The sequence below is a fragment of the Bombus fervidus genome, chromosome 10 (assembly GCF_041682495.2).
Source record: "Bombus fervidus isolate BK054 chromosome 10, iyBomFerv1, whole genome shotgun sequence".
NCBI classification, from domain to species: domain Eukaryota; kingdom Metazoa; phylum Arthropoda; class Insecta; order Hymenoptera; family Apidae; genus Bombus; species Bombus fervidus.
The window spans coordinates 5,053,498-5,072,664 of NC_091526.1; the positions used below are offsets into that span (position 1 = coordinate 5,053,498).

General features: G+C 37.6%; 1 protein-coding gene across 5 annotated transcripts in view; it reads left to right on the forward strand.

Moving 5' to 3' along the window:
* Window positions 1-19,167, forward strand: part of Pdm3 (POU-domain protein pdm3) — a 211,962-nt gene that overhangs the window by 180,443 nt on the left and 12,352 nt on the right. For 4 of the 5 annotated variants that reach the window (XM_072011846.1, XM_072011844.1, XM_072011848.1 and 1 more), the window contains 9 exons: window positions 4,246-4,423; window positions 4,961-5,119; window positions 5,591-5,782; window positions 9,536-9,709; window positions 10,252-10,505; window positions 11,555-11,768; window positions 15,040-15,220; window positions 16,253-16,309; window positions 17,447-17,530. In XM_072011846.1, the coding sequence (XP_071867947.1) occupies window positions 4,246-4,423; window positions 4,961-5,119; window positions 5,591-5,782; window positions 9,536-9,709; window positions 10,252-10,505; window positions 11,555-11,768; window positions 15,040-15,220; window positions 16,253-16,309; window positions 17,447-17,530 (1,493 nt within the window). The remainder of the gene's footprint in view (window positions 1-4,245; window positions 4,424-4,960; window positions 5,120-5,590; window positions 5,783-9,535; window positions 9,710-10,251; window positions 10,506-11,554; window positions 11,769-15,039; window positions 15,221-16,252; window positions 16,310-17,446; window positions 17,531-19,167) is intronic. The other variant, XM_072011849.1, reaches the window with a different exon arrangement.

The window sequence follows — 19,167 nt, forward strand, 5'->3', positions numbered from 1 at the left end:
GTACATATATATACACAGGACGCGCCTTAATGCGCTGCCGTTCGTTAATTATTCCTCCGGCATCCCGTAAATATGCATGAATTATATATCGCACGGCACGAACGAGCCGGGGATACGGGGACGAATGATTAATACACGCCAGTTTCTCTCTTTTCTTTACCTTTTTGCTCCCTTTACCCCGTTCAACCCTCGTTCGATTCATATTTCTCGAGAGAGAATAGGCAAATATTGCTGAGTGATAGATTTGAAGGTTCTATCGAAATTGATATTCTTTAGAGCTAAGTTGGACGTTGAACCCTCAACTACGAGTGATTTTTATATTTTTCTGTTCAGAGTTGACAAAATTTATATCTTGTCCTGGTTAATCATTAGGAGAGTCTTAATGCAATAATAAAAAAAAAAAATAAAAAAAAAAAAGAAAAGGAACATGACGTGATAATAGCGATGGCCCGCCGGAATTAACAGAATAAATAGAATAATGAATAATAAATAGAATAAATTTCCCGTAATGAATAGTTGTAATGTAGTTGTCTCACAAAGCAAAATAAGGAGAAGTGTATCCTGAACGCGGAACGTGTCAAAGATACGAATAAAGGACACGAAGATGAAGTTACCAGTCGTTAGTGTAAAGTGTCGCCTGTAATATATCGTATCGGTAATATGTTAGGATGAAAACAGAGGCGAATGCACAAGTAATGCAAAATCCGGTAGGGAATAATTGCAACAAATTCCAATCTTCACCCTTCGCGCATTGAAACGTGGGTATTTGCGAGATTGTACATTCGCCGGTGGTATTTTAAGAAAATTGACAATCCGTACCGAGCCTTTGTGCAGCTTTGTAATCGTACAGGGGCAGCGGTATAAAAAATATTCACCGGCTTGATTGCCAATATATCGTTGTACGGCGCTGATTGAACCAACCCCAGTGGTGGTAGTGCCTATATCGCGTCTCGTCGGCTTGTTAATTTGGAATATCGTCAGGTGCACAATAGAAAAATTTCGCAACGCGAATTATTTATGTTTATATAATATCTCGTCGATTTGTAATACACGTACGCGTGTACTCACACAGAGAATGAGAAAACGGGAGTGTGTGTCGCAATGTACAATTTTTCTACGTTGGTCGTTTTCTGTTTCCTACATTCTCTCTCTCTCTCTCTCTCTCTCTCTCTCTCTCTCTCTCTCTCTCACTCACTCACTCACTCACTCACTCATTCACTCACTCACTCACTCACTCACTCACTCACTCACTTATTCGCTCACTCACTCACTCACTCACTCATTCACTCACTCACTCACTCACTCACTCACTCACTCACTCATTCGCTCACTCACTCACTCACTTTCTCTCTTTGTTGGACACGCGCGCGAAAATCGTATTATCGCGGGAGAATTTCGTTAACGAGCTTCATTTCGCGAAAGAATCGTCGCGCTCACAAAGAATCGTTGCTGGATACATCGCGGGAAATATTATAAACTCGCGAGTTCGATTCGAGAAATCGGCAAACCTTTGTCGCGTTTCGCACGTTCAACACACGGGACACAAAGTGTATATCGGACGAACGGTCGACTTCGTCTCGCTGATTTTTCTCTTCGTCGATGATTCGTCGCCCGCGTACGGGTTTCATTGTTCCCTTTTTTTTCACCGCCAGCCCTGCCTCCAACCCCCTTATACCCTATCGAACGGCGTGTATGTCTACCACCATTATTTCGTAGCGAAGCATTTTAACGTCGGCCAGTTGGACCGTGAATGATTATTAATCAATTTTCAGCGTTAAACGTGCCGCCGCAATAAAAAGCGTGGTACGTTAACGAACCACGCGCGTATAATTGAGCATTTTGGCGAGAATGATTGCGAGCCCGTGCTAAAACCTTTGCGTACCCGTTCGATTGATTTCGGCTAGCAAGGAAAGAAAAAAAAATCAGACACGGTGCAAAGGGATGATGAAAAGGTAAAATGAACGACTTGCCCGTCCTCGATTTTTTAGCTTTTAGTTTTTTAATGGCTGGAAAGCCACGTCACCACACGACGATCATGTATGCAATCGATTACAATGTCGGATTAATGTTTGGCAATAATTTTCTTTGGGGCTGGAAGTTTAATTGATCAGTAAGAAAATTTCTAAATCTTCTTTTTTTTATTTGTTATAAATATATATTGTATACAATTTATCATATATATCATGTTTAAATGTAATTACAATACAAGGTCATTTTTCTAGAGTCTCCAATGAAAAAGCCTTTGAAATTTCCTAAATATATGAATTATTTTTCTAGGGGTAAAGTATATCATGTGTATCTTTTTAACCCTACTGTGATCTTCTAATTTTTATGCCCGAATCTCACTTATACCTCAACAAACAAAAAACCTTAATGTTTTGAAAATATCTTTTTTATATTTTCTATAAATTCATGAAATACTTTAACGATAGAGAAACATGGGATTTGTTTTTGCACTGTGTTATTCCGCAATTGCATTTTGCCAATACACAATATTTTTCTCTAAAACTAATTAAACACAAAAATGTCAATCACTGTTCAATCGAAAACTTCAATTTCAATAATTAAAATTAGGTGCATTTACTTTTTCTATATTGACGGTAAACGATAAAAAATTGATGTGAAAGAAAAAAATAAAAGTATGCATCATATTCTTGCATTCGAAAGTTGCTCCTAGTATGTCAAGCTGCTTACACAACAGGAATTAATTATATCAGCAGAATGCGGGGGGATCGATAATTTAAAAAGTTGGACGTATTCCTGGATACTCGGCGAGCGTCATCGAAAGTTGGGACGTTTATCGAATCCCCTTGGGGTAGGTTGGGTCCGGCGATCGCGTCCACGTTGTCCTTAAACAGGTAGAAAGTTGAAAGTTTGTCGGGGCTTACCTGACCTTCGTGAAATAATCAGGCACAGTATCAAGCGAACTCTCTTCAAATAACGTTGCTACTTCAACCCCTCTCCAAGTTTTATCGGCACGATAATTGTGCTGCTGGTTTAAGTTCAATCTCCTTACTACGTACCACTAGAAATTATAATCGTAAAGCAGCTAGCGAGCTATTGAATCGGATGCCATTGAAACAGTTCTCATTCTGCTTCTAACTCTTTAACATTGGGACTTGCAGAATAATTAATATGACGAAATCATAGTTTTGATAACAATTTTATATATTTATTACGAGGCACTGTTTTTTTTTATATTTGAATGACGTTGATAAAGTAAATAGATGAAAGCTTATTTTTTCCTCTCACTATATATTTTACCATACACCTCTCATGTCAGTTTCTTTGATACGAATTTTACAGTTTAATCACCAATATTTTTATATTTCGTTATTACATTGATGATTGTGATTCAAATCATTTCTGTCGATCCATTCGTATCTTGTTAATTCTAACGTTAACAGTTTACCCTGTCTCACAGCATCATTGAGACAGAGCATACGAATTTTTGTCATTGAACTACGATCGTTTGACAAAGAAGGTGTCTTTTCACTTGTATTATGTATATTTTCGTACGAGTTCTGTTTGGTACAAGGTTCGATAATTTTAGCGCTAAATGTCTACAGTGTTTCTTCGAAGATCTCTTCATTTCGATCACCAGGGTATATTAATTTATAGTTTGAAATAAAGATTTGAAAATATGTAAAAGACTGTTTTACGATTCGATTAAGAGGACGCATGAAGAAGTCAGAGTACGATATTAACAATATCAATTCCCTTAACGAGGGCCATTAATATTTTGGCAACATTGACAACAAAAAATTACCTGGGAAGCTTGAAAGGCGCGTAGGAAAATTTGCGATGACACATATAGTCGAAAGCACTTTGTTTCCACCGGCGGTGGTCGAATATTTTATAATTGTTATCAATACGGTACAAATGCAAAGGGGTTTCAAACGCGGCGTAATAAACGAAATAAAGTATCGCTATTTTCGCCGCTGACAGAGCGCGCTGCTCCGCAGTTGGACTTTTCGGCTGTGTTTCCACCGGTACCTCTTCAATCGTAATTAATATTTTTTCCCGGCGGCTACTTTTTTCTGGCTTTCGATAAATTTGACAAAAAAAAGGGGGGGGGGAATTGGAAACAAAGCCTCATTTTATGATACAGCGTCCCATTTCTTTCATTTTATTTCTATGTCCGTTCCCAACCATCGAAGCGTAGAGTTTAATAGAGTACGATTAACATAAGCTGTAATTATGTAAATCTTCGTAACTTACCATTTGAACGCACGTTTGTTACAGGACAGCGACAGGAGTAGCGTTGGCAGCCCTGAACCGGTGGCGGCCGCGACCGGCTCGCTCCATGAGCATCAGATGATGATGGATGAGATGAAGAACTCGCGGAAGAATAGTCCGTCACCTGAAAATCTGCATCAGGCGAAACGTGCAGCCGTGGCGCAAGCGCATCTTAATGGGACGAGTAAGTCGGGATCTGATTTATTAATTGGATAAAATAATCGTGTCTTTCTATCATACTTAACGCTGAAATTATCAAGTCTATCTAAATAATGGATATCAAATTCCTTATTTTTATTTTACACAGAACAGAAAATAAGTTCTTCATCGAAACTAACTGCATTATTTACAGTTATACCAGATTTTGACTGATATGGTTTATAAATAGAAGTAACGATAGATAGCCAGATTGAGTGAACTAAACAGACTGCGGTTAGTTGAGTGCATGCGTACTCAACGAATATTCAAACTCCAGATTCTCGAAAACGTAGCGTCATGTAGAAACATTTTATTCTATATGTTTGATTTATTTTTATATGAGCAATCCCCTCCTTCCCCATTGTACCACGATTTTGGAAATATTCCGCATATATATATTTATGAAAATACTCAAACATTTGTAGACACCTTTTATAAGTATATTATATTTATATTATACGAGACATTTTCAATTAAACAGAATGAATTTACTATATTCATTATGTTTTTATTGTCCTATCAGTGGCAGGTATGGTGACCCTACAGAATCTTCAGAATCTAGCGAATCTACAAAACCTACCGCAAGTCGCGTCGCTAGCTGCGGGTCTCCAGGGAATGACAGCGGGATTGACTAACAATCAGCTCATCAACACGCCCCTGAATCTCACTGTCAGCTCCTCCGGTAGGGATACAAACAGACATTGCATGGTTTGACAAACTGACATACAAAAAAACTTGACACTCTTTTACAATTGCTTCAATTATTCAAATAACTTCCTCACAAATTGTTTTAGCACATTGTAAGTTTTCTCGCCATACTCTCGATAGAAGTAACATTCGCTCTCACTGAAGAGATTGTTCTTTATTTTTCTAATACTTATATCATTTACCATCTCAACTGCTCAATTGTAGAATTTTTGTCGTGAAGTTTATATTTATTTAACCATGCTATTCCCTCGACTATATTTACGTAAATAAATATTTACGTTTTGTTGTACTTGAAGAGATACAAACCTGAAAAAGGATTTTAATTTCTCAAAACACACCATCCAATAGTGAAACAATTTAGTATTCTTAACAATATGTTATAAGAGGCGGGCTAATTAATTAAATCGTCAGATTTTCCTTTCACCCAATGAATTTTCATGTTCAGGTGGCACAGTACCAACAGCCTCGAACACGACAGCTGCCCCTCATCTTCTGCCGCCGAGTTCGACGCCAATGGCGACATTACCTCAGCTATTATCTCAGCCGCAACCGGTCGCGATGCCTCAATTCATCCTAACGTCCGGTCAATTGGTTCAAGGCATTCAAGGGGCTCAGCTTCTTATCCCTACATCGCAAGGTAAGCCTTCCGTTTCTTATGTGTTTGCACCCTTTCAGCTCTCGAAACGAGCATTCAACGACACCCATTAGAGGCTCATTCCTGAAGTTCGAAGTAAACCTCGTCCACGTTCAACGTGTCACGCAAATCGATTGTTCGTCAAACCCTTTTACAATTACGATTCATAGGGAATTTATTATACAGGAAATAGATGCGTAGAATGAATCATGCTAGCTTGGAATAATAAGTAGATTCAGTATTTGACTAGAAGTATATTTCACTTTATTGTCGAATATTTTGAAATTTGGAATATTTTTTGGATAAACTTTTATCATAAATGTGTAGAATACTTCGGGATTTGGAATATACATTAGAATATTAGACGAAGAAATTTATGGGGAAGGAGTTATAGAATTTTGTTTTTAAGACCTTCCTCTAAGATGTTCTTTACAAACACTTAGATATTGAAAATCCAAATGATCTGAATTAGAAGTTAGCAACTAATGGTTAATGACCAATTTTACGTATCATATTTAATCGTCAAAAGCCATCTGCGAAATATTTTGCATTTTATATGCGTTAATCGATGGCTATTAAAACTTAATAACAAGTATACAGAATTGAAAGTATTTCAATAATTTTTGACTGACTTCTAAGGAATTCTAATCACACAGTATTAATTTCAAACACTTTTCTCATATAATACACAATATTTTCCCGCAGTATACCAAATATAACATTATTCTAATATTCTTCACACGTCACAGTGTATTCCTTTTTCCAAACTTGTAAAGCATTAGACCCTCTCAACAAGTCCAGTTGTCGAGATCCTGAAAACATTCGAGGCGGCTAATCGCAGCCTCACCTGTGAAATTTAATTAAACGGCACCCAGGAGGCAGAGCAAGAGAGTGAGACTGTCTGACAAAGGATCCGCGAGGAACAAGGAGATGCCCTGTATCCCGTAGCTATCAGTAAACCAACAAGAAATCTCCAACAATAACCCTCGCACTAAGTACCTTCGAATTTCAGGGCATAAATCAGTCCGAGTGGTCTCATCGTGAAATCTGCACGATGTGCCGGCGCATAATGTTGTGCAATCAAGATGTGCCGATGTATATATATATATATATATATATATATATATATATATATATATATATATATATATATATATATATTATATGTGTGTACATATTATATATATATACGTATATATACATATAATATATATTATCATATCGACTATCTCTGACCAAGGCTCGGACTAAGGCTCGCCCCGTCGTCCATACTTAGTGGTCCTCGACTGGCCTGGCGAGCAGAGGGCAAACTCTGCAACTAATTTCAATGTATAATTAACGTCTCACTACCCCTTTCTAGACCCACGAATAACCACCCCTCGCCTTACTCGTGTCCGTTCCTTCCTACCCTAACCCTAATACCACTCTCTCTCTCTCCTGGCTGGACATCACAGCTCCGCGGATTCAGCCGCTATTATATCGATTGCGGTTCGCGCTAACTTCGTTTCTACCAAGTTGAGTTTCTATTCTGGCAATTGAGAGAGAGAGAGAGAGAGAGAGAGAGAGGACTGGGACCATAGGAGGAATGAAGAGGGACAGGTGGATGCAAGGGTTGGTACGAGAGGGAAGGAAATGAGACACTAGCACAAGGGAGGGTAAAGAGGGGCAACGAAAACTTTGCGAGTCTGCCTAAGTGGATTGAAGTTCGTGGATATGGACCAGTCCGTGGTAGGATGACGAGTTACGTGGTGGCAAATAATGTTTGCACTGCTTTTCGGTACAATCGATGTTAACTGGCTTGCGCTCGATTGATTCGCAATTCACGATTTGATAGAAAGAAGCATCTTGGGTTTATAACATACGCTATAATATCGCGCTTCAACCTGAGGATCAGGGATTAACAGCTCTATCGAGTCACCTGTTAATTTTAATATTCATTGGAAATTAATTCTACCAATGTTGATAATAATATTCTTCAGTTTTATATAGTTTTGTATCAAAGGATCTTCAGAAATACCAATATATAGCGACGAGGAAAATAGAGAACGATTAAATATGTATTACATTGTTTAGTGACTCAGTCGACACATTAAACTTTTGTGTCAATTGTCTTTAAAATATGTTAGACGGAATCCTAAAAGAGAATCTAGAAGGAATAATTTTATAATCGGAACGCGATTGAAAGCAATAGTGATCGAACGTTCTATAATCGCCTAGCAGTAGGTCATAAGGATACAGATCATTGGCAACGCAAATAACATTGGATACTTTAGAATACTCTTTTAAGAATAAGCTCGCGAGGGCTTGTCAGATGTGTCGGCTATTTTCGTCGAGAAATTGAAGAATCTTGAAAAAGACTCGGGTCAAGAGTGTAAGTCTTGATCTGATTATAAATCGTGATTCGACCTAAGCTTAACGTACTTACGTTACAATACCTATGTTTGAATGTCAAACTATTCCTAAATCTGATTTGCTGTAATCATCGCATGTTATATTTTCCTTTTTCAAACTATGAAATACATTCCTCTTAATCAAATTCAAACGGTCTACGAAGGATCTTAATATATGTACATTATATTATCTATGATGAAAAATCGTAGTCGTATTTTGTGATTACAATAAACTACCCTTAAACACGGTTTATTTCAATCGACAAATTTTCTTGTTATCAGAATATTCAATTTATCTTTATCTCGATAGAGCAACCAACTGAGAATTTTAATATATGTATATCATAATGCGATATATGATTTTAATAAACCACATGTTGAAGTGGTTTATTGTTTCCATCAAACCATCAATTCTTTTTTAAAATATGAATTACGTTTGCTTTAATCTGATTCATATAGTCCATTAAAAATCTTAATGTACGTTAGATTATTTACAATGTCGTAGACGTATTGTATATTTGTAACAAACTACTCCTGAATCTGGCTTTTGTTTCAACCACCATATCTCTCTTCTTTTTAAAACCTAAGTTCCATATTCCCTTTAACCTCGTCTTAGCTACCAGAAAGCTTGATAACCGCAACAGTTTATACGAAACTCAAATGAGATTTTTCCTTATATTCGCGAAACTCCATTTTTATCGTACGTAAAAGACAAAAGAAACAAAAATGACAAACAACTGAGCAGCATACATAGTGATGACACTCGGAAATAAAAGAACGTTCTTCGGAATATTATCGTGGAATATCGCGGAACGGAACTAAACGTTAATCGGATTGTCAGTTGACCTTACCTCAGAACGCGAAACTTTTATGGCTGTTCGGAATACGGGATTTGCTTAGCTTAGCTATAGGTACCAACACGGGTACGTACTCATGATCAGTAATCATATTAAGCGCGTGTACAGAGTAATCAGATTAGCGGAGCTGGAGGTAATCCCGAAACTATTCTAAGTATGATTAGGCGTCCTTCTCGCAGCCTAGTCCAGTGCCAGTACCTGTACCCACTATTAAGATGACGATAATAGTTTGCCAACTACGCCGGTCTGCGAGGTTACCTGCCCTATGGGTTGCCTAATAATCCCTCTATGAGACTCTGATAACTTTACTACCCTTCCTGGATCAACGACGCGTGGACTACGTTCATAATGGAAATGAAGTATCTATTGATTCGAGACACGTTCATACGAGGATAGGCCACAGATAGAATTATCAAGCTAGGTTCTCTTAACCCGTTGTGGTATCGTTGTTAACCTTGTGATGGAACCTACGGAATTAATCTTTCTTTCTCTATTTATTATTCTTGCAGGAATCGCTACACAAACTATCCTCACTATACCTGTCAGCCACGTCACGAATAATCAGATGGTGAACTTGGCGCTCAGCAACGGCCAGGTCGTATCTACTACTCTGGCGAATCTTCAATCCATCGCTCAGCCACAGAACATGCTGAACACGCCGACCAGCAACGGTGAATTTACAGGTAAAGCCAGTTTGCAAAATTTCCTTTTCCTTTTAAAAAATACAATTATACGGTTTATCTATTGATCTGATTGCCTTTTAATTGGAAACTTTTATAGTCACGGTATGTTAAAAGTTGATAAGGATAAAACAGTTTGAATTAGTAGATTTTGATTTTTCGAATTTAGATTTACTTCTCTGAACATTTTATGAAAGAAATGTTCTGATGTTCTATAACAAACTACGCTACGTATTGGTATTCTCCAATAATGCACCATTGTAAATTTATAAAAATTTTTTGAGTAAATTTAGTACAGAAATAATTGCAAAAGAATGCAGTGACCAAAATAACGACACTTTTTGTGAAAAATTCTGATTCCTTTATATTTTAACTGTTCTAATAGTTCTAATATTAAAAGGCCAAAAATAGTCTTTTTCGGTCACTGTATAAAATACATTCTCCAAAAATGATATGAAAGTAATTATAGAAAAATTCGATGAATAAAACGAGACGACTGAAAATTAAATACGATTGGATCGTGGTTTTCTTTCTCCGCGTGACAGTTCCAACAAGTCCCAGCTTAGCATCAGGATTAGGGTTAAGTCCCGCTGCCTTGCCTCACCTTCTAAGCAACAGTTCGGCCAGCCAGCAACTTCTGAGCGCGATGCAGCCTCAGCAACTACTTCAGGCCGCGCAGGCGGCTCAGGCACAGGCTGCACAGGCGGTCCAGGTCGCTCAGGCTTCTCAGCAACCGCTTCTAACAACATCTCCTCAACACCACGGTCATCGACACAGCTCCCACATAAATCATTATACGGTGCGTCTACATATGTCGTCGTTTGCTGAATAATTTATGCCTTTTCCACGCGCGTTACAATCATTCTCACGGGAATACTTCGAAAAATGATCAATTCCCGCGGCTTTATGAAATAAAGCAATTTCGTCATTTTCCACTGTAATTGGATTATTGCCTGGCCATCGACAACGAAATCCTATTAATAGATCCCGTTTGATAATTTAATCATCGAGGTATATTTACTGAAACGTTTCCACCGAAGAAACTTCGTGTTCGATATAGCTGATTAAGAATTCAGCGAAACGTGTCTGACAGATTTTATTTTATTCTCAAGACTCGGCGAAAAATCTTGCTCTATAGTTTAACATAACAGAGTCGCGTCGCTTTTAAATAACTTTTTTCAAATTAATCATCTTGACGGATTATTCGCGAGATTTAGAAACTATTTCACGTTGTGTAAGGTTAACATCATAATAGACGTGCTGTGCACGGCCATTCTCTTTCATCTCCTTTTATTCTCCTTGGTAAACCAGGGGGAACACGACCAATCCGAGCAACATTTCGCTTGTTTGCTACAATTATCATCCGCGAAAGGACCAGCGGAGCGAAACCGGAATACTTTTTCCGCTGCAGGAATTTTGATTTATCCCGGTTTCGTCAATAACTAACGTCACTCCTGGTCTTCTAATGAACGATCCCGCTACCGGAAAGTTAACGATAGACAAACGAGTCAATTCGCGGATCGATATACAAGCGAAACTGTGGGTGAAGGTGGAAAGGGCTTAAAAAATATCGCAAGATCAACGGGACAGGGCAGAATAGTTCCTCGATAGCGAGCGATCTCGTTAAGAAAGTATTTCAGTATTTCAGGCGGCGTTTCTTCCACTAATTAGTCTGTAAAGTGTCTTGAATTCAAGAGATAGAGTGAGATAGAATACGATAAAAGAAGGATAGGACGAGGTCTCATTATTAAGTGCATAATTGGCGTGAAAGAGAATCATGAAGCATTGTCGTTGATGCTGGTTGAGCTACTAATCCGTTACTACCAATCCCCTTGTGTCCCCTTACAGCCGACGGAGAAGCATCATAGAGAGAGACCCGAGCAATCGTCGCCTTTGAACGAGTCTGTGGTATCCGCAGCCTCGGCTCTGAACAGACTGGCGGCTAGCAATGGGGAAATTACAATCACGACCACGCACGGACCCAGCGGAGCCGGGGTGAAGCCCTCGCCGAGCAGCATGCACAACGCCAAAAAAGAAGAGGAGGATCTCAATGATTCACCTAGTAAGATCGAAGTTCTCATTTCATTTTCTTTTCTTAATGCTATATGTTCAGTTTTCGAAATTTCCTGATAAGAGTTAGGGAAGAAAGGAATGTCTTCAGGTGTTTAGATTGAAATTATTGGGATAGGTAGTAAGATAGTAAGAATCTTTAGGTGGTTTAGATAGGTTAAGCAATTTTGGAATTTGGAGAAATTGTATAGATAATTTATGTGACTAACGTTGATTGGTAGATTGTGCATGTTTATACATTTATGGGAAGCTTAACGGTGCAAAATTTTATAAAATGTACATAATATGTAAAATACATAAAGTTAAATACACATTGTAATATATTCATAGTAGTTGGAATCAATCTTCATAGATTCATTCCACTTTTTTAGTTCACACACAAAATTATGAAATTGTATACACATCCACAGTCAACTATATTTGTGGGTGGAAAGAGATCATTTCTAGGGGCTAAAACAATTTTCTGCTAACAATTTCTCTTTTTAGATATATTCATAAGAATATGAATTTGCTCAGACTTCCTTAATGTGTTAATTATCTCATGAATCATATTTAGACAAGGAAAAGACAAAGGAATTTAGACAAGAAAAGAATATTTTCATTTTATGTATGAGAAAATAGAGGTTACTAATTATAAGATGAGAAGATGTAAAATGTTTGATAATGTAATATTAGGAGCAGAAAGCTCCTAATATGAAGCATTTTTTCAAAAATTTTGTATGATCAACCATATTTGAGTATATGCATTTCAACAAGGATGTCATTGAATGATTCACCAAGCAAACTTATCTTTATTTTCTCTAATAAACATACGATATTCGATAATCAGACAAACGATAAATATCTAAACGAATATCGATCGCGTAAAAATAAATTGACGAATAATTCTTTGGCAAACCATTCAAGAATAAAAGCATAAAATTGATCGTCAGTCCGATGCAGAAGCGTTTCAATCCGGCACAATCCGATGTATTACGATGCTTTATGATCTGATAATTAAGTTGATCGACGGAAGAATCATTTATTTATTAGGAAGTAAAAATGTTTTATAAATCCAACGATTCTTCCTGTCTGGTTGCCTCGAATTACGTTTCTTTCCTCCGACGATACAGCATTTAATGCACGGTCAAAGCCGATAAATAATAATGTCGGCGGTTCAAGCCGTGCCGCGAAGCTCTTAATAATCCTAATAGGATATCATACAATGCACGGCTCATTACGGTGTATTAGATCGTTGCCTCGCTGCCTTCTGGGAAGCCATAAAGATTCTGACTACGGTGCACGTAACCTCAACAGCCGGCAGACAATAATTTTAATAATTCACAATCATTGCTTAGGTTGGCACTTCGTCATTCCGCGGGCAACGATCAGAATAATCGTTGGACGTATCGAGCCTAACGATTCTCAATTGCCGGTGCCACGTTACTTAATAAATCTGCGTCTTTGTTAACCTATCTCCGATAACCGATCCTTGAGTAACGGTTCGTAAATTTAAAAGAAGGTTAGATGCTTTGCCTATTTCAAACACGACGAATAGAGATTGATAATGGAGAGTAAATTTTGAGAGACGAATAAATTTCCACCAACACGTTATTCATTCGTGCTTTTATCATAGATATTTGATTTTTTCTGTCGTCATAGAATTAGCCTTAAATGTTGAAAGATTTCATCTTGCAATGTCCATTGTGGGGAAATCACATTTGGTCCACACACTAGTTGTGTTGATAAATTTTATCGACCTATTTAATTTCTAAAAGATTCTGGAACTGGAGTTGATCAATTTGGTTTTTGATTCAATTATTTGTACTATAGCAATTGAAAACTTGTATTACAAGAAAATGTAAAAAATTTTGTTGATTTATTTATCACAGCTATGATCACTGCGCCTGTGTGTGCTACGTAAAAGTACTCTTCAACAAAATTACTGTCCATTACAAACTTCCATCGAATTAAAATACAAAGTTACCAAAGAAACATTCGACTCGACTGCAGAATGTAGCGGATTATAAATTTTTATTTCTGTACTTCATTAAAATATCAGAACGAACATAATGTATTTACAGCATTAAATGCTTTAAAAGCCTGAATGTTGGTATTTCGTTAAAAATAATATTCCCGTGTAAAGATTCGCTTTAACGATCTTTACGTTCTTCATTGATTGCGAGTATGAAGGTTACGCTTCCTTGTACGTATCGATTCTCGAAAATGCTTGTACGTTCATCGAAACTGGAGGATCGCTGACACGAGAAAGTCGAGGATCGTCGTCGATGCGTTTTTGTCCGCACGCGGAAACGAGGATCTTGCGTTCGATTGGAAATTAATGATCGCAGAAAACAGTGTGCCTCGGAAGAAGGATTTGCAGTTTATTGCTTGGCACAGAAAGCCGGCTCGAACTGGTCGAGATTGCGGGGCATGTGGGCACCACTATTGCGTGCGTATACATTCGGGGTGACAGATTTACGAGTGAAATCGGTGTAGCTGAAGCTGCTTTAACGAAGCCGCCCGATGTCATTAAGCAGACTCCCGATGAAACTTCGAAACATTCCCGCGAAATCGATCCGCAACTCCATCGAAAATTCCTCTAATCTTCTGCCAAAACACGTCCTTAATAGATCGGTATAAGTGGATTTTCTTACCAAACAATCGCGGAAGAATTGACAGTTTTCATTCCAGAGCGAATTATATTTCCTCGAATCGATTTAGAACTCGTTGGAAAATTCCTGTAATCCTTGTCTGAGCACGTCATCCCGAGAAAAATAAATCTTGTTTCGTTAGTTAGGAATCAAGAGAGAAATGAAAATTTTTAATTCATTTGGGAATTCGATAGGAGAGTGTTCTAATTCTTGATAAACCTAAAATATGTTCTTCCATAACCGCTGATTCTACGATTAGATCTTGATAGCAGAGAATCAGAAAATAGTTAAAAATCTGCATTTATGTGTGGAACATAGTTGGAAAAATATTGAACACATATCTTTCTTATTATTAATGGCTAATTCTGAAAGGATGAAAACAATCCTAAGAACTAGCGATTGAAACTATTCTTAAATTAAATATTCTTCAAATATCTGTTTCATATTACTTATAAATCAACCAAAATCGAACATTTTTGAATAATTGACAAACTGTAGGATGAACTGTATACAGTAGTGAAATGATAATCAAATTTTGGCTATAAAAGAATTCTTTGAACGTCCAAAATTCCTGATTCCGTTTAAACCTCTAAAACCACCAGACGGGAGATTTGCAAACTATAATTGCAGATCAACCGACGATCAACGAAGCCACGAACAACGTAGTCGATGGCATCAATCTGGACGAGATCAAGGAGTTCGCAAAGGTGTTCAAGTTTCGCAGATTGTCGCTGGGTCTGACGCAGACCCAGGTAGGACAGGCCCTGAGCGTGACAGAGGGGCCAGCTTACAGCCAAAGTGCCATATGCAGGTGAGTGTACGACGAAACAGTCGCGTGTTCCCTTTGTTTTATTTTTTAATTTCTTTTTATACTCTCTTTATCTTCTTCTATGACGAATAATTTGAAACGGACGTCGCTGATGAGACACAGAAATAGAAAACGTTAATAGGTTATGATATGACAGTGTGCCAGGTCACTGGAAATGGGGAAAAAATGGTGGATTTCGATAGTTCCCTGGCTGCTAACAATCTATATACATTTCTAAACTACGGTAAATCTTGATGATGTCTTCTTTCGTTTAGAAAAGTCGGGGCTAAGGGACACTTATCGCTAGTTGAAAGTTCCTCGAAACGGTCACACATCCTTTTATTCTGTCCTATGTCCAAATGAAATTGGCCATTGAGTCAGCGTACAAAATCCTGACATTCGTTATGTCACTCTCTTTTGTCTCTGTTAATCTCTCTGTTTCGTGTTTCCTATACTTTTGTTCGAATGGAAATTGAGGGAAGTGTCTATTCGTAGGAACGAGTTTGTAGAACATATCTTCCTATTCTATATTTTTTTGCCTTAAAAAAGGAGTACACGTGATGAATGAAGCAACAGTATATGTGATGAAATTGGTAATCCAAAATATGGCCTTAAGTAACCAATTCATTTTGGACATAGTGTTTAAACGAAAGAGTTAGTTATCCCGATTTGTATTGGTTCATATCGTATACTATATTGTATATTTGATCATGTTCGACGCTCTTCGAGTACAGTTTCTAAGAGAGTAAAACGTCGTTGAATTTTCATGTGATCGTACTCTGTGGGAAATGTCTAATGTGTAACCTGCCACGGTGGTTCCTCAAACCTCTTACATTTACAATTATGATTTTTAAGAGATGGAGTACACTATCTTCAACCCTCAAGTTTCACGAATGACATGTCTTTCCAGAATACATATAAAATTACGAAAGGAACCACAGTGGTAATGCTGGTGGCAAGTAGAAACACTGTTTCTACATCCATATAGTATTGTTATCGTAACGACTAATTTAAGCATTGGTGATTGTTCCCCAGTGCCCTGGCTACCCAGATGTACGCTGCCTCGCAGATTGCCTCTCAGCAGCAAGCTACGTACGTTCACCCCTCATGCTATTTAATTTACCTAAAAATCTAAAACTTTTTCAAATCCTCTGGAAGCATAGCAGTTATACCCAAGCATGTGAATCCGTACATTTGGTATCGTCGTGTGCATATGTTAAAAGGCGTACGAGTAGCTCGGAATGAGTGTTCTCAACGAACCAATCAAACCTTCGCAGGTTAATTTACCTTTGTTTTATATATATACATATATATATATCTTTTTTTTCATTTTATTACATAAACGAAATTGATACAGGAACAAGCGTACACGCGTACTATGTTAGTACGAATTAACTTCTATCCGATTACTCTCGCCCTGATCTTTCTTCTATTTTTCTGTCCAATGTCTGTCGATCTTCTCTGTTCGACTCTCCTCGTGTTTCGTTAGACGAAACGTTTAGTCGCTTTTTAATCACGTCTTAGTACCATATGGGGCATATTTGGGTATAGCTGCAAAAGCACTATCACTAATTTCTAACTCCGTTTTCTGAGAAAAGAAAGATAAAAAGTAAAATATAAATGAAATGCGAAAGGAGCACTTCTGAAAGTTAACGATTTCTTCGAGCCAGGGCATTGGCAAACTTGGGCATGATGTCGCCAACGCGTAAGAACACGTTCAAGAAATCGCGGAGATCGACGTCCGTCGACGAGAGTGTGTTCCTTTTTAGACGATCTTCGTCTTCATATTTTTTTTTTTTTTTATTTTTTTGATACTTGTTCTAAATTAATTATCTCGATCTTCACAATAATGAACTTGGTTTACGCTCGTCGCAGAAGAACACTAGCTCTCGAAGCGCGTTGGCAACATCATACACGGCATCACCAGAACCTTTAAGCATGCACGCATTGTCAATGTCCTGTTTTTGAGTCAATGCATGCCTTTTAGTGCTCCTTTAGTCGAACAAAGACGCAAAGAATTTCTATCAATTCAATTCTATACCTTTTCATTCGAACATGATTACGCGAAGTGTCTTAATTGATAATATTTGTGACTGGTATTTCTAAATGATCGAATAGCGTGTCTTTACGTCTTTGGTGTGGAAAGTGCGATTTCTTCCTTCACGAGTTTTCATCTTATATAAGATACGAGATCACAGAACGAGAATCATAACTTATTGTTGGCTCTAGATTCGAAAAGTTGGACATCACGCCAAAGAGCGCGCAGAAGATAAAACCGGTCCTTGAAAGGTGGATGAAAGAGGCTGAAGAGAGGTGAGTATATTTCTGGAATGTCATTTTACAATTTCAATTCATTTTGTAGATTTGTAGTGATGTAGGAAAAAGTAAAGATGTGGTACTATAATCTTACCTCCGAAAAAAATCTTCCTCGAGCGTATTGATAAATTTGAACTCGACGAAGATCAAATTTAATCAAATTCAAAAATATTTATCGAGACACATTTCATAGAACACGTCTTAAATTTTCTAATTTCTTCAAATTTCGTAACATCTAAATACCTTAGGTATTCAAACTGAGATCTTAAATTCGTTAACATTCTAAATTTCTCAATATGAAAAGATCTTAAGTATACAAATTAAAAATCCATGTCCAAATCCTGATTAAACATTTCTCCCTCTGAAGCTCGATTATTGTCAAGTGCAATACTACACCAAGTACTCGTCTCCTTCAAGAACAATTCTTCATTACTTATCGAATGCTTTCCTTAAATTTTCCAAACTTTTTTTTTCTTCTAAATTTCCCGATATCAACGGTACTGAAACTAAAATCTTAAAACTCTCCAGCAAAGCATTTTCAAGTCAAGCATAATGCCAAATACATATTCAACTCTCTTTTGAAGAACCGAAACTTCTTCTTTTATTGATTGAAAAAAATTAATGATGCTCAGAATCACCTTCAATTTCGTGAAGATCGTCCGATCACGTACAAGATTGCCGTTTTAACGACGTATATCGTGGCTCATGATTATCCAACGACCGTCCAACAGGATCTCAAGCGGTGTCCAAGAGCGTGTGAACGCGTGCGTGCTAATTGGTAATTCGCTAATTGAATCCACCTGATTAATTGCAGATCCGCGTCTAATAAATACGCGGAATGTTAATTAGAATGGGGGAAACCGTTAGCGGGACCGTGCTCTCCGCGCTGCTACAGGTACCGCCGGTTTTATTCGTGTCGCGAAAGAAGTCGCCTATCGGCTTCCTCCTTCGAGGTATCGGTTTTACCGCGTGCACCGACGTGCCTACACACCGACATCCCACGATTTTCTGCGAACGCTGTATCAGGATCTGTAATTAGCGAAATTTAAAGTTTAATTCATCGTTCGACCGTGGCCGACCGATACAACCGGCCTCATAACGAACGATACGCGGCACGCCGACTTATTTCCATTGCCGTGGATATTCTTGCGAAATTTTCATGGTTTATTGTTGCTTTTGATTTTATGCAGATTAATTTTGTAATATAGGAAATTTGCTTCGATAGGAGTAAATTGAAATGAAGTATCGAGTTTTGCATTATGTCGCGTAGGGATTTTTCGGATTTGGAATGTCACGAATAGTATTTGTGGGTTTTCGTGAAAAGAAATGTTGTTTAAATATTTAAATGACTGTCCTTTTGTTAGATTTCCTTGCATTCGAAAAGTGAGTATCAATAGTCCGTAGTAACTTTCCCAAGAAGCTTAAGAATCATTAAGCAACTAGGGTTAAAATATTCTGATCTTAAAAATTTCTACGTGTAGCATTTAGAATCCTCCTGTAGTTTAAAAGCTAAAATCATAGAGTTCTAATCTAATTCAAATATAGTCCAAACCTTAAAAAATTTCGAAACTCTGAATGCTGATGAAAAAAACGTTCATCTTCTCACATGATGTGTATTTTAAATCATCGACTTA